This window comes from Mauremys mutica, chromosome 4 (genome assembly GCF_020497125.1).
Source record: "Mauremys mutica isolate MM-2020 ecotype Southern chromosome 4, ASM2049712v1, whole genome shotgun sequence".
Lineage (NCBI taxonomy): Eukaryota > Metazoa > Chordata > Testudines > Geoemydidae > Mauremys > Mauremys mutica.
Window position 1 is genome coordinate 134926939 of NC_059075.1, and position 15939 is coordinate 134942877.

At 47.3% G+C, this 15939-nt stretch overlaps 1 protein-coding gene across 2 annotated transcripts; it reads left to right on the forward strand.

Annotated features, from left to right (window-relative positions):
- The first annotated feature begins 212 nt into the window (after positions 1-212).
- On the forward strand, positions 213-15638 carry MLN (motilin). 2 transcript variants are annotated; one of them, XM_045015906.1, is made up of 5 exons: positions 213-392; positions 5682-5816; positions 8977-9093; positions 12553-12661; positions 15521-15638. In XM_045015906.1, the coding sequence occupies exons 2-5, from the start codon at positions 5697-5699 to the stop codon at positions 15526-15528; spliced, it is 354 nt and encodes a 117-aa protein (XP_044871841.1). In that variant the 5' UTR covers positions 213-392; positions 5682-5696; the 3' UTR covers positions 15529-15638. The 2 variants fall into 2 exon arrangements, with proteins under 2 accessions (XP_044871841.1, XP_044871840.1); XM_045015905.1 differs by lacking the exons at positions 213-392; positions 5682-5816 and having other exon boundaries at positions 5839-9093.
- Positions 15639-15939: the final 301 nt, after the last annotated feature.

Sequence of the window (15939 nt, forward strand, 5' to 3'; positions counted from 1 at the left end):
CAGGGTGCAGAGGGGTGTGAGGGTCTGCAAGTAGTTGGGATGGTTTGCTTACCGCGATCCCAGCTAAGGTACGGTCCCGGTGTGGGCAGCACTCAGAACAGCAGAGTCATTCTGAGGACAGCCACTTGTGGGGGCGGGATGTGATCTTCCTTGGAAACTGGGAACTTTTAAAAAAAATTCCTTGCAGAAGAAGTTGCTGCCTGCACAACAAACCCGTTTCTATGCACCCAAAGTATCCAGTGACCGCATCTGGGAGCCACGGGCACCATTGATTATTGGTGATGTAACTGGGTGCTTGTGGTTGGCCTATAAAGGGCTGAGAGATTGAGCAGGAGCACACAGGAGAGACCAGAAATCCCTGACTGCCAAGGAGAGACTGCTGCACTCTCTAGGTAAGTGATAAGTGTCTTCATTTCTGCTTGTGATAATGCTGCAATGGACAGTCAAAGCTCAGCGGTTTCAGACAGGGTCAGCAGAGGACAAAAGTTTCATTTCATGAAGGATTTTGAGATCCTTTCCAAATGGGAGCGGAAAACCAAACCTTTCAGAATTCTCCATGAAGGAAGATTCCGAACAAACAAAAATGGTTTAGACATGATCGAATACAGGGGTTTTTTAAATCAAACCAAAAAGTTTCATTATGGAAATGTCAAAACAGGACATTTCAGTGTTGCCAGAACTATTTTTTTCCCTCTGGTTTTCTTCCAAAACAAAATTCTGACAAAATTGAGCTTTTTGATTTTGGCAGAGCTGCATGTTCCCGTGGACTATGGTTCCATGTAAATTTCTCTCACCGGTTCTAGTGATCGTTCCTGGTTCCCTTACGTGCGCCTGGAACTGGATGTCGCTAATAAGAGAAACAGCTCTTCCCATCTGGGGATGGTCCCGATGCTACAGCTGAGGACGGGGACTCAGGACTCATGGGTTCTCCAGCTTGTTTTGTGGACTGGGGGGGTCTCCATGATTCACATCCCTCTCTATAAGATGGGGATGATAATATTTACCCACTTCATGGGGGGCGGGGATGGAGATTTAGTTCACTGCTAGGTGAAATTCACCCCTGTGGAGAGATCCTGCACAAGACTGATATTCTATTACAAGTAGGGCTTAAATGGCACATAGATCTCTTGCAGTGAATTTCACCCTGGAGATTTTAAAGCATGTTGAGCTCCTCAGGTGGAAGATACTTTCCACTTTGGGACGATTGTTATTATTGTGCTTTGTCCCCTCGTTTCTTTCCTCTCTTCCTTCCTTTAACATCATTTGCCCTCCAACAATTTCTCTCTCTTAGTTCCTCCTGCCCCTCCGGTAATGCCCATTATCATGGTATTTAAGCTCTTCTCGTCTTGGATTTCTTGCATCCATTTTTCCATGGAGTTTAATTTCTTGTTGCTGATGAGGCTGCTGCTGCTCTCAGTCTCCATCCAGATACATCCTGCTGAACTCTCAGAGATAGGAAGGGCCAATCCAGCCTACCCTGCCACCCGCAGAGCTGCCACGGCAAGAGTTAGTTGATTGCAGCTCAACAGAAACTTTTAAACAGGAGAGATGCCTCAAGCCTAATAAGGGGGATCAACATCACTGTTTCATCCAGGAGGAAGTTGCTTTCTGCACTTCCCTCTCTGTATGAGCACTGATTAAACTGACTCTGTTCTCATTACCTGCCCGTTAGACCCATCAGACAGTGGAATATGAGGCAGAGACTCAGGGAGCCGTACAGGAATAGAGCGCTCCAGGAGATGCCCTGAACACAAGAGATGGAGCAGATGCAACTTCTGCCTAAATTAACCTTTTGATGTCCCTCACTGATCCTGAGCCAATGCTCAGAGGATAAAGGGCTTGATTGCTCGTTGTGCTGTGTGTTGTGTCGTCATTTGGACCAAAGGTCCCAGATCAGAATGATGGCATTTTACCGGAAATGCCAATGCAAGGTGCAGGGCAATGTAGAATCTGGGCCAAAGTGCCCAGAGTACCATGCTGTACTGATGCCCACCCTGGGATCTTCCCTCTTGGCACTTTCAAATGCTACCAGTGAAAGTAACTCACAAACAGCAAGCTATAGATTCACCAGGGGCGGCGCCGAGCTGGAGTCTTAAAATATGAAAGACGTGTCCTGTTTACAAAGTGTGGAAGGGATGTTCAGTAGACTGGCTGGCTCGATAAAGTAAAAAAGCAGGAGCTTTTCTCCAGGAGCAGAGAACAGCTTCACAAAGTGGTAGTAAGTGGGAGATGAAGGTGACTGGGGTATTTTGGGGTGGAGGGGCAGCAGTTTATTGATGTTATGGAATAAATCAGGTGACACAAAAGAATTATCCTATTGAAAGATAATGTGCATCAGGACATAAGCCCGGTAGAATCCTGTTTTAAGGAAAGACCTAGGCAATCCCCTTTTGATCAGCACAGTGAAGCGATTGCTGCACGTCACTGGGTCATGTGGTACAACTAATTTAACAGCAGAATCCCCCAGTGCAATCAGGAGGTCTGATAAGCCAGCCACTAACTGCCTAGGGTCAGGAAGAAACTGCATCATGTGGGCAGGATATTACAGAATTGTCTGTTGTGGGCGTTTTTAGCAACTGGGACTGGCCCCTGTTGCAGAGGGGGGCCAAGACCTCTGTTGCCCCAAACCTCATAAAGTCATGTGCACCTGTGCAAAGTGATTGCAATATGGGGTAATCCACTACTGGGCCAGATCCTTCGCTGGTGTAAATCAACACAGATCCACTGATGTCAATGGAGCGACACCAGTTTACACCACCTTAGAATCTGGCCCTACCATTTTGTTTTAGTAGCATTTTGCACAGGTGTAAATGACAGCATGTAGTGCAGAACAGTGGAGAAGCAGACCCAAGACCAGCACAGACTGTGATCTGATACATAAGTTCTAATGTTTTTTATTCAGTGGCATCTACGATGGCTCTTCCTTGGCTTTCCTGTGCTAGCACAATGGCAAAACGATCGGGTGGCAAACGCTGTGGGAGGGAATATTTGTTAGTTTCTATTGGTCTGTGCAAGTTTATATTTACATGAAATCTAATTCTGGGGCCAGATTTGACCTGACAGTGTCCCTTTAATAATGCCTCAACCAAAAGCTTTTTAAAAATAATTAAGGATCAGGAAAAAATTGAGTAAAGCAGTTACGTAGTGGGACTAGACTTCATTAAATGTGTTCAAGAGAGAACGCTTTAATATTTAAAGAGGAGATTTAATGTTTACATAAATCCTCCCTCTGATGTGAAATTGCTGTTAAATCAGGTTGGAAACTGGTTTTTTAAATCCCTTTAAACTGGTTTCCTGTAGAGCTCGGGTGGCAAATGATGTCTGCAGCACTGTATGACCTAGCAAGATTTATTAAGGGGCTCAGCCCCCCGTGGGAGTTGCCCATACTGTCTTATAGGTCCCTTATGGGATTAGAGTCACTAGCATGCCGGCTTGATCTCCCTCCTCCCCTAAAGTTTATTGAGGGAAAATAAAAATAATTATAATAAAACAGTTATACTAAAGCTGCCAAATCATGACACTTCTCTCACTATGAAAGCTCAGTGCGGTAGCTTGAAGCATTTTCCCCTGGGCAAGTCTGGATTTCATACACACCGTAATGGAGGCGTAACGCTGGCAGAACTGAATAGGTATTTAATGCTCCATAAGACTGTGCTTTAAACATAGGAAGTTACTGCCCAGGAACAGACCCATTCATGAGAAATGGCAGTGTCCAGTGCTTAGAGAGCTGTCCTGTTAATAAGGACTCCTGGGTTGTATTCTCAACTTAGGGACAGAAGTGAGAGCATAGGATCTGTACTCTGCTCTGACCACTAGACCCCACTCCCTAAAGCACGACCCCTTAGTTCTGTTCCCAGTTCTGCCATTGACTCAGTAACCGGGGGCAAGTTACTTTGCCTCTCCATGACTCAGTTTCCCCAACTGTAAGATGGGGACTATGCAGTAGAGCACTTGGAGATCTTTGGAGGCAACGTGCTAGGTCAGGAATACAAAGTGTTATATGAAACCTGATTATTAATTATCCAGCTAGCAAAACCCAAGCATTCATCAAGTGCTGTGCATACAATTTAAAGTGCAAACAACTGGTATTACATAAGAACCTGGTTCATGGAAGCCCACACTTAAACCGGAGTCTGTTGGCGGAGTTCTAGGCAGGGCTGCGTGGAACCTTCCCTTTCACTGCATAAAGGCAGGATTTCCCCTCTGGAGCTGATTTCCCCTGCCCCACATCCTCTTCTGTGTTCATCTTCCAGGCTGCTAGAAGTCAGGCTGGGAGTCGAGAGACCCATGGCTTGAACTGCACAGAGGTGCTTGGAAGTGGCCCTTCCTCTGGCTCTTGGTTAGAAAATGAAACTGCCTCTTGGTTGAGTCGGGCCCCAGTCCAGCAAGGGTCTTACGCAGGCAAGGAGGCCCAGTGAAGTCAATGTTCCTATGAACCAGTCCGTCCTTTGCTGACTCAGAGCCTAAAACTGTTGTGTTCTAGAGGCGGGAATCTAGAAGTCCAGTCGATTTAGATGACCCTCCTATGAAGAAGACGAGGCGGCTGTCAGTCACAGCTGCTGCAGGTTCAGAGAGCATTCGTGTGTTTTAGGATGATGCAATAGTCAAAGCAGACTATCAAAAGCTGGCACAGTTCCAAACTCTGCTTGCCAAAGGGAAGACATTCTAGACACTGCACCCATCTCAAGGTGGGGAACTCAATGGGTATGTGCGCCTTATAGCCAGGACGTCATTCTAACTACAGACATGCAAATGTACACTTCACATCTCAGTGTAAGTCAGACCCGGCCCTCCTCAGCCTGCAGTTGCTCCATACATTTTTAGGCCAAGATTTTCAAAAGCAGCTGGTGATTTTGGGGATTCACTGCCCAGTATAAAGGGGCCTGATATGCAGGAAATGCTGAGCACCTGCCCTCTGGAAACAGGCCCCTTTTAAGGTGTCTCAAGTTGGGCACCCAAAATCACCAGTCACTTTTGGAAATCTCAGCCCGAACCTTTAGACATTTGCTTTGTTCAGCAATGTAGAGTTCTGGGGACTTTGTGGGGGAAACCTTCCTTCCAGATCATTTTTCAGCAGCATGCCAGGAGAGCGCTCCCATATGCAAAATCTAAATGAAAAGGTTCAGTCTCCAAAGCAGTTTTCTTTTGTATGAACTGAGAAATGCTTCTCAGCCGGTGAAGTTTCCCAGCTCTGTGCTGTGCAAAGCAGGTGCAAACAAGCCCAGGTATCTTTACCCAAGTGCTTGCTGAGACCACTTTGCCTCCTATACCAGGTAAGCATCCCCAGCTGCCAAATCATATGGCTCACTGGGTGTAGACCATGTGGAGGTGAATCCTGTAGGGAAGTGGGAGTTGCAGTTGTGGAGTGTTTATCATTCTTAGGATTGGACCATTGGCTGGAGGTCAGGCCCTCGAGGGGATGTTAGACTGTCACTCAACACCTAATGTCAGTGACAGAAGCAGCTTGGAGAGCAAATATGAAGTCTATGGCTATTGATCAGAAATAAACGCCAAAGAAAGTTGTTTATTTAAACCCAAGCTCCGTGTCCCAGGAAGGATAAATTGTCTGAACTATAACTCAGGGTTATTCCTTTCTGGATGTTGGTTGAACCGCTGTGCACCGCAGGAAGCAGCCATCCCTGCTGGCATGTTCTGACCCTCCCGTCTCCTGTGTTGTTAAGGCTTTCTCAAGCTCCATGATGGTTTCGAGGAAGGTGGTGGCTTCTCTGCTGGTGGTGTACGTGGTGGCCATGCTGGCTGAACAGACTGAAGGCTACCTAGCCTTCTTCACTCGCAGCGACATCGAGAGGATGCAGGTAACCCCTGAGCACCATACTGCAATGGCCAGAGCCCCGTGTGGTGCAGAAAGGCACATCCTGTGCATGCTTCCCATGTGTAGCTCATAGTTCATCCTCTCTGAGCAGAGACAGTGCCTGTTTGATAGATGGTTTCATGATGTTACCAGTCATAGATTCATAGAGTTTAAGGCCAGAAGGGACCACCAGAGCTAGTTTGACCACCTGTCAGGCAGAGGCCACTACATACAACCTAGCCATCTCCATGCCAACCCCAACCACCAGAATTAGACCAAAGTATCCCATGAAACTAAACAGTTTTGTGCCATGGGTAGAGAACAGGAGGCACTGAGGTGCACTAATGCCTGAGGCCCCTGCAGTGGCAGGGAATTGATTAATTGAGAACATACCCAGATGACCCTCATCATCCACTAAGGGTCTGGCTGAGAGCAGCAGACCCATTTCTCTTATGCCTTGAGACGACCAGTCTCCAGAGGTGAAGGGCTAGTGTGCTAACCCACTAAATCCTCAAGTGCGCCAGTGCCAGGCCTCACACAGCACAGGTGAGAAAAGACAAGGGGGATGATTTCTTTAAGCCTGTGTTGTTGGAAAAGTGGAGCAAGTCCAGGGGAACTGGCTCAGTTTATTCTCAGTGGTGTTGCGGTGGAGCTGGTATCCCTTGCGAGGGTTCAAACCACCAACCTGTCAGGCAATAGCCTAAGACTGTACTTACAGAGTGATAGTCTACAAGCATGCTCAGAGTGCTGACTTTGGCCCTGGTTCAGGAAATCGTGTAAGCCTCGGCTTAACTTTAAACACACATTTATGTGCTTGCCTGAAGAGCAATGCTTTTCTTAGCTGGGGCTTTCCATGGGAGACGAACCTCAGGCCAACATAATTGTCGCTCATGTAAAGCTCTCAGTGGGTCAAAGGTTCAGACCAGCTCTCTCAAGTTCATCTCTAGTGGAAATGTAGCTGGAACAGACTCCCCATAGCACGACAGGTCCCACGGCAGTACTAGGATGAGCTCGGTAGGGCAACTTACAGGATCCTCAAAGTGTGGGAGGCACTTTATTCACCAGTCCCGCAGAGGACTTTGAGTGAAAGACTCAGGATTAGACTGCAAGAGCCAGGATTCAGTTGAACATAAAATAGGATAGTGGAAACAAAAGGCCCATTTACATTTGTCTGTGGATATTTTTTAACGGTTTTCTTTTATAATTGCTAATGGCTCAGATTTTTATGGAGAAGCTGCAGTCTCCCGTCATAATTCTGCTGTGCCTCTTTGTTCTAACAAATAATTAACCATGCACCAAATAGGTTTCAGTTCTGGGACACGCATAGAGGAAAATCCTTTTCTTTTGATGTGAAACTAATGCTGCTGAAAGATGCCAAGCTGACAGCCCTAGAGCCTAATGTTCTCTGTTTTCACACAGCACTGGCAAGCTTCTCACCCACCACCACCACCATCTCCACCTCCACCTCCACTTCACTGACGTGCTTTATCTTGGAGAGACCATGGGTCAGATCCTGGCCCCTTTGAAATAATTAGCGATACTCCCCTTGACTTCAATGGGGCCAGGATTTCACACCCTGTCTAGGAATTAGCAGGGATGACCTATTCTTCCCTTGGTGTGTCTGCTGAGCATCCATGCGGCCACTTCTTGGGTGGAGTATGGTCATTCTTCACCACTATCAGAGGCAAGGGGAAGTATGTGGATCCAGTTTAAACAATAAGGCAAACTAATGAGAAATGGGAAGCAGCTATGAAAGCTTCCCCATTGTGTTTCAGCACTGGCCTATAGAATGTACATTGATGTGGACTTCTGCAGTAGCCCATACAAATTCTCTTCCCCCTGGGGTGCTCATCACAATCAAGGGTCCTCTGGGGCGAGAGAGGAGTCCCTTTTTTGTCCAAAATCTGCCTCTCACACTGAAAATACCCCTTTTAAAATTCAGTGTGGCAGTTAGGGCAGCACTATGGCCCCACCTCCAATAGACAGACCCTGCCTTGAACAACCACTCCAAAGACCCCCACAGTGGGTTCCCAAAGCCATAGTATGAAACCTTTCAACCCCCCTCAATTTTCGCTGCTCTCCTGGGGTTTGCGCTGAGGAGGGATTTCACTGCATATATCATAGAGGGACAACACAACTCGCCCCAGAATGGCCTATTAATAACACATAGCACGAGTGATGTGCTTGATGTTGGCAAAGGGGCTGGACAGGAATAGACTAATTAAACCTCAGCACCGCTCCCACGATGCTGCTGAGTATCAGTATTTATTCTACTGATGAGGAAACAGAAGTACAGGGGCTGACACGACTTCCTCAAGGTCACACAAGGAGCCAGTGGCAGAACCTGGGTTAGGAGTCAGAAATGCCTAACCCCAAGCTCAATCCACTCAGCTGCCGTGCTTCTCTGGCCACCAGTGCGCATCCACGTCTCTTAGAAGATCAAGGAAGTTACCTTCTACTGGGTCACCCCGTAGAGCTTTAGGCTGTTAACTGAAAGGTTGGTTTGAGCCCAGTGCCCGCCCAAGGAACACCAACTCTTTGACTTTTTGTCTGTACGATAGGATCTGACCCAGTGTCCATTGAAATCAATGGGAGTCTTTCCAATGGGCACTGGATCAGGAGGACTGTGGGGAATAATCCTGCACTGGTGCCCAGGGGATGGACTAAAGGTGACTCATTAGGTTTCGCTGGTTTCTCATTTCTCTGGTTCAATGCCCTGTTCAGGTTGGCAGTTCTCACAGGTGAAGGATGTACCAGCTGGCCCTCTTGATCTGCCAAGGGATGCGCTTGGTACCAAAATAACAGCTGGTGTCATGTCAGAGCGGCACCAGCAGCAAGGACAAGGCGTCACCAGTAAGGGATGATCCATGCAAAGGGAGCAGGGGATTTGTAAGGAAGGGAATTCCCTTTTGCAAACCAAGGTCCAAATCCTGCCCCCTGCTCTTAGCCCAAGTCACTCAGCTTGTTGCTGGAGAGCTCCGCTGCATGTGGATTCCCCTCCACCAGGTCACCTCACGGCCATGGAGCTGCTCCATGGACCCTACTCCAGCGCGCGTCACCCTTTGCTGAACAAGCAGCCACTCTGTCCCACCCCGACCCTTGTCCCTGTGACCTTCCTGATCCTTGGTGTTTGTTCGTTACTGTACCTTGCCATGTGGCTTCAGGAGAAACAGAGGAACAAAGCGCAGAAGAAATCCCTGATGTTGCAGAAGCGATCGGAAGGTGGAGACGTTACCGAGCTCTCTGACGTGGAGCGTGTGGATGAGGGCGAGATCATCAAGGTGAGGGGAATGGTGGCAGGGACCCTTAAGTATATGAGGAAACCACACAGGTGCAATTGGGTATCCAATAACCACATTCGCTGACCAGATACAAACATATGAGGCCTATCTATATGTGTACGCTGCTGCTCTGTTGGGTTCTGATGGCTTCTGCAATAGAAGACAGTGAGTGAGTGCCACTAGCAGGCTTAGGAATTGTTTAAAGGGATACTACCCAATTCCTATAAACTGGACCCAGGCACTGAGCAAGTTTATATCAGAGGACGGGTGCAGGGTGCACCTCAGCCTTGAAAAATTGTCTCGAAAATTTAGCAGCTCAGCCCCTGAGTCTACTTCCCTGCCTGGCAATACGGATGGTGAAAAATCTACTGATCTTTTACTTACCTCTCAATAAACACCTCCCACTGCTGCTCAGGAGTTTGCAAGTCTGCGTCTGGCTTTTGGTTTGGGATTTATCTGGATATTTACTAAAGTAGTCTTGTTATCACTGTGAATTGTCCAGCACCTTTGAACCTGCAGGATTTCTAAGGACCTTGTAGCGCGGGTACCAAGTTTACAAATTTGAGTCCATCCAGCTTCACTGTTGGACTCTTAAATCAGCACCCTGGGGCAGAAAAATACCTGTTTTAGAACATAAGAACATATTGGGCCATCTAGCCCAGCATTCTTCCTTCTGACAGTGGCCAATGCCAGGTGCTTCCGAGGGAATGAAGAGAACAGGGCAATCCTCACGTGATCCGACCCTTATCATCCCATCCCAGCATTTGGCAATCAGAGGCTTAGGGACACCCAGAGCTTGGGGTTGCATCCCTGACCATCTTGGCTAATAGCCATTGATGAATCTATTCCCCATGAATGTAGTTAATTCCTTTCTGAACCCAGCTACGCTCTTGGTCTTCACAATATCCCCTAGCAATTATTTTCACAGGTTGACTGTGCACTGTGTTAAGAAATACTTCCTTCTGTTTTGTTTTAAACCTGTTGCCTATTAATTTCATTGGGTGACCCCGGTTCTTGTGCTATGTGAAGGGGTAAATAACACTTCCTTATTCACTTTCTCCACACCAGTCATGATTTTTATAGACTTCCATCATATCCCCCCTTAGTTGTCTCTTTTCCAAGCTGAACAATCCCAGTCTTCTTAATCTCTCCTCATGTGGAAGCTGTTCCATACCCTTAATCATTTTTGTTGCCCTTCTCTGTAGCTTTTACATTTCTAATATATCTTTTGAGAGATGTGGCGACCAGAACTGCACGCAATATTTGAGGTGTGGGCGTTTCACTAATTTATATAGGGGCATTATGATACGTACTGTCTTATTATCTTTCCCTTTCTTAATTGTCCCTAACATTGTTCACTTTTTTGACTGCCACTGCACATTGAGCAGATGTTTTCAGAGAACTATCCACGATGACTTCAAGATCTCTTTCTTGAGTGATAACAGCTAATTTAGATCCCATCATTTCATATGTATATTTGGGATTATGTTTTCCAATTTGCATTTATCAACACTGAATTTCATCTGCCATTTTGTTGCCCAATCACCCGGTTTTGTGAAATCCCTTTGTAACTCTTCACAGTCTGCTTTGCATGTATCTTGAGTAATTATGTATCATCTGCAAACTTTGCCACCTTGCTGTTTACCCCTTTTTCCAGATCATTATGAATATGTTGAACAGCACTGGTCCCAGTAGAGATCCTTGGAGTACCCCTCTATTTACCTCTCTCCATTCTGAAAACTGACCATTTATTCCTACTCTTTGGGTAGGTCTATACTTACCTGCCGGGTCGACGCGTAGCGTTCGACTTCTCGGAGTTCGAACTATCGCGTCTAATCTAGACGCGATAGTTCGAACTCCGAACGCGCTCCCGTCGACTCCGGAACTCCACCACCGCGAAGGGTGGTGGCGGAGTCAACGGGGGAGCCGCGGATTTCGATCCTGCGGTGTCTGAACAGGTAAGAAGTTCGAACTAAGGTAGTTTGACTTCAGCTACCCTATTCGCGTAGCTGAAGTCGCGTACCTTAGTTCGACCCCCCACCCTAGTGTAGACCAGGCCTTTGTTTCCTGTCTTTAACCTAGTTAGTGATACAGGAGAGGACTTTCCCTCTTATCCCATGACTGCTCAGTTTGCTTAAGAGCCTTTGGTGAGGGACTTTGTCAAAGGTTTTCTGAAAGTCCAAGTTTTTTTAGGCATCTACGTGCCGATCGGAGCCCTCAGCAGCACGTTTGTTCAGTCATCCAAGTTAGAAAATTGGGCTCCTCTATTACAGCCCAGGGATAGTTTCACCCACCAGGCAGTGCAGCCACTTCTGAGTTGGAAACATCACTATTCTTCATCATCAGCAAAAGGGAAGGAGAAAGAATGTGGATCCATGGGAAATGTAGCTGAGTAGGATGTAAAGTCTAGCTGAGTTGGAATTTGGCCAGGACATTAGTTAACACATCTGCTCTTTCAAAACTGTCCAATATTAGTGTCTAAACACTGAGCATTCTCAGTCTTAAACATTAAATATCAGGCACATCCTGGAGTCTGACTACCACCCCCAAATGTGGCCTGAGCAACTCGTTCACTTTTGTTACATCCTAGCAACAGCTATCCTGAGGTGCTGGATGCAGAAATGTGCCTCGTCCTACAGCTCTTATTCAGGCATCGGAGTCAATAGAATGACTGGCCTGAGAACGAGTTGCAAACCGGGGGGTTATCAAGTTCAAGGATCACTTTCTCCTTTGGGACCTCTGCTAATTGCAGAGGCCGTATGCTGTTCGTTGCCAGTGGCCTATCCGGCCTACATTTCCAAGCGAACATCTAGATGACCCAATGGATTGAAACTCTGGGACTTCTAGCAACCCAAGAGTGAGTAAAGAGTTCAAGGACTGCCCTCAAGGCCACTTATCTCTTGTGAAGACCCAGTCCACGTCAGTGTCCACCATACTAAGGGTCAGGGGCGGCTCTAGACATTTTGCCGCCCCAAGCACGGAGGGTCCGCTGGTCCCACGGGAAGCCGCGGGACCAGCGGACCCTCCGCAGGCATGCCGCTGAAGGCAACCTGCCTGCCGCCCTAGCAGCGACCGGCAGAGCGCCCCCCACGGCTTGCTGCCCCAGGCACGCGCTTGGAGCGCTGGTGCCTGGAGCCACCCCTGCTAAGGGTGCAGTCCCTCTTCCCATTCATATCCATGGGGAAACTAGCATTGATTTGAACGGTGCATGATCAAACCCCAAATAGGAGACTAAATCAGCCCAGCTTTAGTCCATGTGACGGAACTTACAGCTTGTTCCTCGTACTACAACTTCCAGTGGCTGTCTATGGGGTTGGTGGGGAAAACTCCAGCAGGTTGTAGCACTTAATTCTGTGCACAAGATCCCTTGTTCTTCAACACTGATGAAGTAGGAGGTGTGGTTATCCATCTCCCCCTACTCCATTTTCCTTTTTTGGTTAACCATGCTTTCCTTCACAGCTGACTGCTCCTGGAGAAACTGGAATGCGGCTCGACGCTAGGCAGCTGGAAAAATACCAACACGTCCTGGAGGAACTGCTAACTGAGATGCTACTGGACGCTCGAAATGGTACTGTAAGGAACTTGAACTGTGCCTCTCTCCCTCCCTTAGTGATATTTGTATTGTGGGAATGGCTTTTGTGTCATGTTTGCTCCCTTTACAGAATCCTCATTGTCCCCCCGTTCCACCATGGATACACTCTGCGCTTAAGAACGTTAAGCTCCCTTCCCATTGCCCAGACGGTCTCTCGGTGCTGCTTTCGATCGTTACAGTGACATTGCACCATTTCCAAGCAGCCACCCTTGATACTGCTCCCCGCGTTCATGTCCCTCCTCCGTGGCCAGGGGACAATCTTGCGAACATATTGTTCCAGCCATTTGAAAATGTGTCCACATAAAAGCAAGGCGGAGGAGCTGCCTTCTCCTCCTGAATGTGCATTAAGGGCAAATCGCACATTGCAGGCCAGCCCAGGTGGGGCACTGAATAGCTAAGGGGAACTCAGTGGGAGTTAGGTACCTAAATACTGGGTTTTTGAGTCTGCTTCTCTCTTCCCTTAAGGCCAGAGTGTGGCCCATCCTACGCACCAACCCAGGGGATTAAAAGAGGGTGTAAGACCCCCCCTTACTCCACTGAGCTGTCTACTCACACCAGGGGTACCAACGCAGAGGAGACAGCAGCCTCCATGGGGCTGCCAGTCCACATACATGTGCGAGTGGAGCTTCGGCTCCACCCCACAATGCAATCAGTGCAGTTGAGTCAGCATGCTGGGGACATCCTCTGTGTGTCAGAGATGGCATATCTATGGGTGATCTTACGGTATTAAATATTATGCATCATTGTGGGCCAGGGATTGTATATGATTCCCTGAGGGAGCCCTCCAGTAGCTAAGAACAGGGGTGGGTGATGAGGCAAATTCACCTCACGAGAGGTCCCACCCCTGGGAGGGCTCTCCTATACTGGCTCAGATTGGATTCTCTAGAGACCAGAAGACTTTTGGATAAATAGCCTGAGTTTAAAGTGACTCTGGGCCTACTTTCTGATCCAACAACCGGATAGGACCTTCTGTCCCAGGGACACCCCAGCCCTTCCTGGAAAGGGTTGGAAGGACTTGACCTATTCATGGGGGTTCTTGTTCTGAGCAAAAAGTATTCTGAAGTTATAAACAAAGAAAAACCCCGTGGTGGGGTTGGAAGGGCTGACTCCTACCAGAGCCTTTGTTGAACTTGCGGGGGGGTGATCTCTGGTAGGCTTATTGGCACATGTGTAGGTTCTTTTAGTGTTTAATGTTTTCTCTATAATGCTTTTGCCTTAAGAATAAATGTGCTTGCTTAGAAAGGGCTGTGTAGTAGCTTGTACCTGTGGGCAATTACGTTCCTTTTAGCCTCTGGGGAGAAGCAAAGCAGATCTTTTTAGTCAGTCTGACTTTCTGAGGAACTCACTGTATAGGCAGGGGACTGTGCAGCCTGGTAAAACCCGGTCAGGAGGGAGAGAGAAATCCATCTGCCCCCGGGAGAGGAGACGGCTGAGAGCCTAGAGGGGGTGCCCTTGCTGGACCACAAGGGGAAAATATAGGTGCAGTCGTAACACACTGCACCAGCTGTAAGCCTGACACCGTGTAAGTTCCCTTCGCCTCCACAGAGGAGGAGAAACTAGGGGGCACAGTCTACTTCTCAGTCTACTGCTTAGACAGCACAACTCAGCGCTGTTCTGTACATGGGGCTTATGGCACAGCCACAATTTAGCCTTTGCTTTCTGTCCCAACACCTACTGAAGTCAAAGGGAGACTTTCCATTGTCTCCCTTGAGCATTGGATCGTACCTTTATAACAGTTACACATCAGTGTATCTCCAGTTTCTTCAGTGCAAATATTCTCTGTTTACAGGGGTCTGACAGAGATCAGAACCAGGCTCTTGGTTTTGCCAAGTTGTAGGTATTTTGGGGAACGTTGCTGTACATAGAAACTTAAGGGCTAATTGAGGTTCTAATTGTTCGGCCCTGAAGTCAATGAGGTTTGCCTTAGTGAGGACATAGGGCCAGCTCACACATCTCTTATTCACACTGTTGTGCACATACACAAGTCGCCCCACCAATGGGACTACGTGACTAAAAGCTCAGCAGAGCAGTATGCAAAAGGACTGCACAATCCAGCCCCAACTAAACAGTGAGTAACAACGAAGGATCTCAGGCTTTAGGGTGAAATTTTCAGCAGAATGCAGCATCCATAAATTAGGCCACATTGGCCAAACTGCTCAGCACCTGCAATCGAGGCCAGATTTTCAAAGGAGTTAGGTGTTGAGCTCTCTGGACTTCTGGCCTCTATTTAGGTGTCTGAATGTGAGCTGAACTCTGAAACTCAGGCCCCAATTGTGTTGCTGAGCACTTGAAAGCCTAGCCCTGAGCTCTTCTGATAAGCTGGCCCTCGGTATGTAAAAACTAGAGGCAGAAAAATTCTGTGACAGTAAGTTATTTAGTCAATTCATGCACGCACTGTTGGGGAGCAGTACGGGATTGTGATTTACAGTCAGTTCTCCAGGGCTTTCTCCAGTCTAGGTTTAAATAACCCTAGCAACAGGGCTTCCACCCATTCTGTGGGATTACTGTTCCAATTCAACTGTGCTGGTTTCAGTTTGTCATCATTTCTTCCAGAGTGGAAGCTGAGGAGGGTGGGGATTGCACATAAAGCTGTAAAGGGCTGAAAATTGTACGTGAGGCTTATAAAGGATTGGGAATTATATGCAAAGGACTGGGAACTGTGGAGTGAATCTTGTATAGGACTGTATAAGGCTTATAAAGGACAGGACATTGTACATAAAGGACTGGGCAGTGTATGTGTGGCTTATAAAGGACTGGAAAAATTTTATTTATTTTATATATATATATATATATAAGCCTATGAAGGACTGAATTTGTTCTTTCCTCTCCTTGCAGATAACTGATATCCTCAGACCCAGAAGAGCAGGGTGATGCTGCCTGCTGGACTACAGGTCTACGCTTCTGCAAGACTAACTCGGTGAAGTGCTGCAAAAGAAAAAACTCTGATGCGAGCTAATAAAATGTGCAGATGAATTAAATAAATGACTTGTTTCTTTCAAATGTCTTTAATAATCAGACGACAAGCTCCAAGTGCATGAAAGAATCAAAATGGCTCTACATCATGATGCTTTCTAGGTATATAGAATAGCAGCTTTTGTCTGAAGAGCTCAAGGCACGTTGCACACACTAAGTAATTAGGGTCATTCACCCCAATGTGGATAAATATTGTTGATCTTGTTTTACAGATGGGGAAACTGAGGCAGAGGGTGGTTAAGTACTTGCCTAAGGTCAAACAGCAAAACCCCTGAGTTCTG